Here is a 1,152-nt window from a genome sequence, read left to right as displayed (position 1 = left end):
CTGTCCTGTGACCACATGCAGAGCACGCGGCAGCTGAGCCTGGTGGCTTCCGTGCTCTTGGCCCAGGTACGAGGCTATCACTGCTTAGGTGGGTCGCCCTGCCCTGGGGTGCCAGCGTGGGGTCCCTACTTGCTGCATGAGTGGGCTGGGCTTGGCTACCCCCTCCATTCAGCCACATTTCTGGCTGTCACTTGTGTCCCAGTCCTCCCGGCGCCTGTATGCATCTAGAAGGAGCACAAAGACCTGCCTCCCTTCCCTTACCCCTCCTCTAGTCTCCCCGCCCCCTCCTTCCATCTCCCACTCCTTCTTGGGGAAGGAGCAGGGCCCTGTGAAGGTCAATACAGGCCGCAGTTTTGGATGCAGGTAAGAGGTGACGTCACAGAAAGAACAAGGCTAGTAGAATGGCAGCCTTCAGAACTGGACAGTCCTTTTCCAGAAGTTTTCAGACCGAAATGGCTTGTTGCTCGCACACTGATGCAAGTCACCACTTCCCGGTCCACCTGTGTTCTGTTTGAAGGGTGACAAAAAGGAGGAGGTCAGAAGCGTGGGCCAGCGGGTCTTCAGGGTCCTCGAGAGCCGGCAGCCCGAGGGGTCCAGTCCCAGGCACCTACTCCCTGTCGTGTCCAAGATCACCCACCTTGCCCCACACACCCTCCAAGAAGGTATTCGCCCTTCTGGAGAGGCCCCGGGGCGGGGAGGGTGAGGAGGCACAGATGGAGGCTGTCAGGGGTGGTCTGAGGGCACAGCGCCCTGTCAAGAGCAGCAGCTTGTTTTCTGGAAAGACCTACCAGTGCCCTTGCAGCCCGAGTCTGTGGGATTTACCTATTTCCCACCTGTTTTCCCTGCCCGCCACCGCCCACCACCCCCAAGACCAGACCAACCTGCTCAACAAGCGGCTGGTGGACTGGCTCCGTTATGCCAGCGTCCAGCAAGGGGTTGCCCACACTTCCGGAGGCTTCTTCTCCACACCCAGAGCCCGGCAGGTGAGCCTGGGGACTCCAAACGTCCCTGTTTCTGGACATCCCTGGGCCACGTTGGCCAGCTGTCCCACAGGGTCCCTTCAGCTCCTCCTGTCCTCCACCTCTCTTGGTTCCAGAATGATCCTCTGTCTCCACTTGGGTGAAGGAGCTTTGGGTCCCCTGGGGTCACAGC

General features: G+C 60.2%; 1 protein-coding gene across 1 annotated transcript; it reads left to right on the top strand.

The window, feature by feature from the left end:
- Positions 1-10: 10 nt before the first annotated feature.
- On the top strand, positions 11-983 carry LOC144219066 (AP-5 complex subunit zeta-1-like; the record flags this gene model as incomplete). Its single annotated transcript, XM_077749047.1, has 3 exons — positions 11-66; positions 518-662; positions 871-983. Coding segments are annotated over exons 1-3 (309 nt in total), but the record flags the coding sequence as incomplete, so codon positions are not given.
- Between the last annotated feature and the right edge of the window lie 169 nt (positions 984-1,152).

The sequence above is a fragment of the Crocuta crocuta genome, unplaced genomic scaffold (assembly GCF_008692635.1).
Source record: "Crocuta crocuta isolate KB4526 unplaced genomic scaffold, BGI_CrCroc_1.0 C28477602, whole genome shotgun sequence".
NCBI lineage: Eukaryota > Metazoa > Chordata > Mammalia > Carnivora > Hyaenidae > Crocuta > Crocuta crocuta.
The sequence above is the reverse complement of the archived record's forward strand: the minus strand, read 5'-3'. Positions and strand labels throughout refer to the sequence as shown.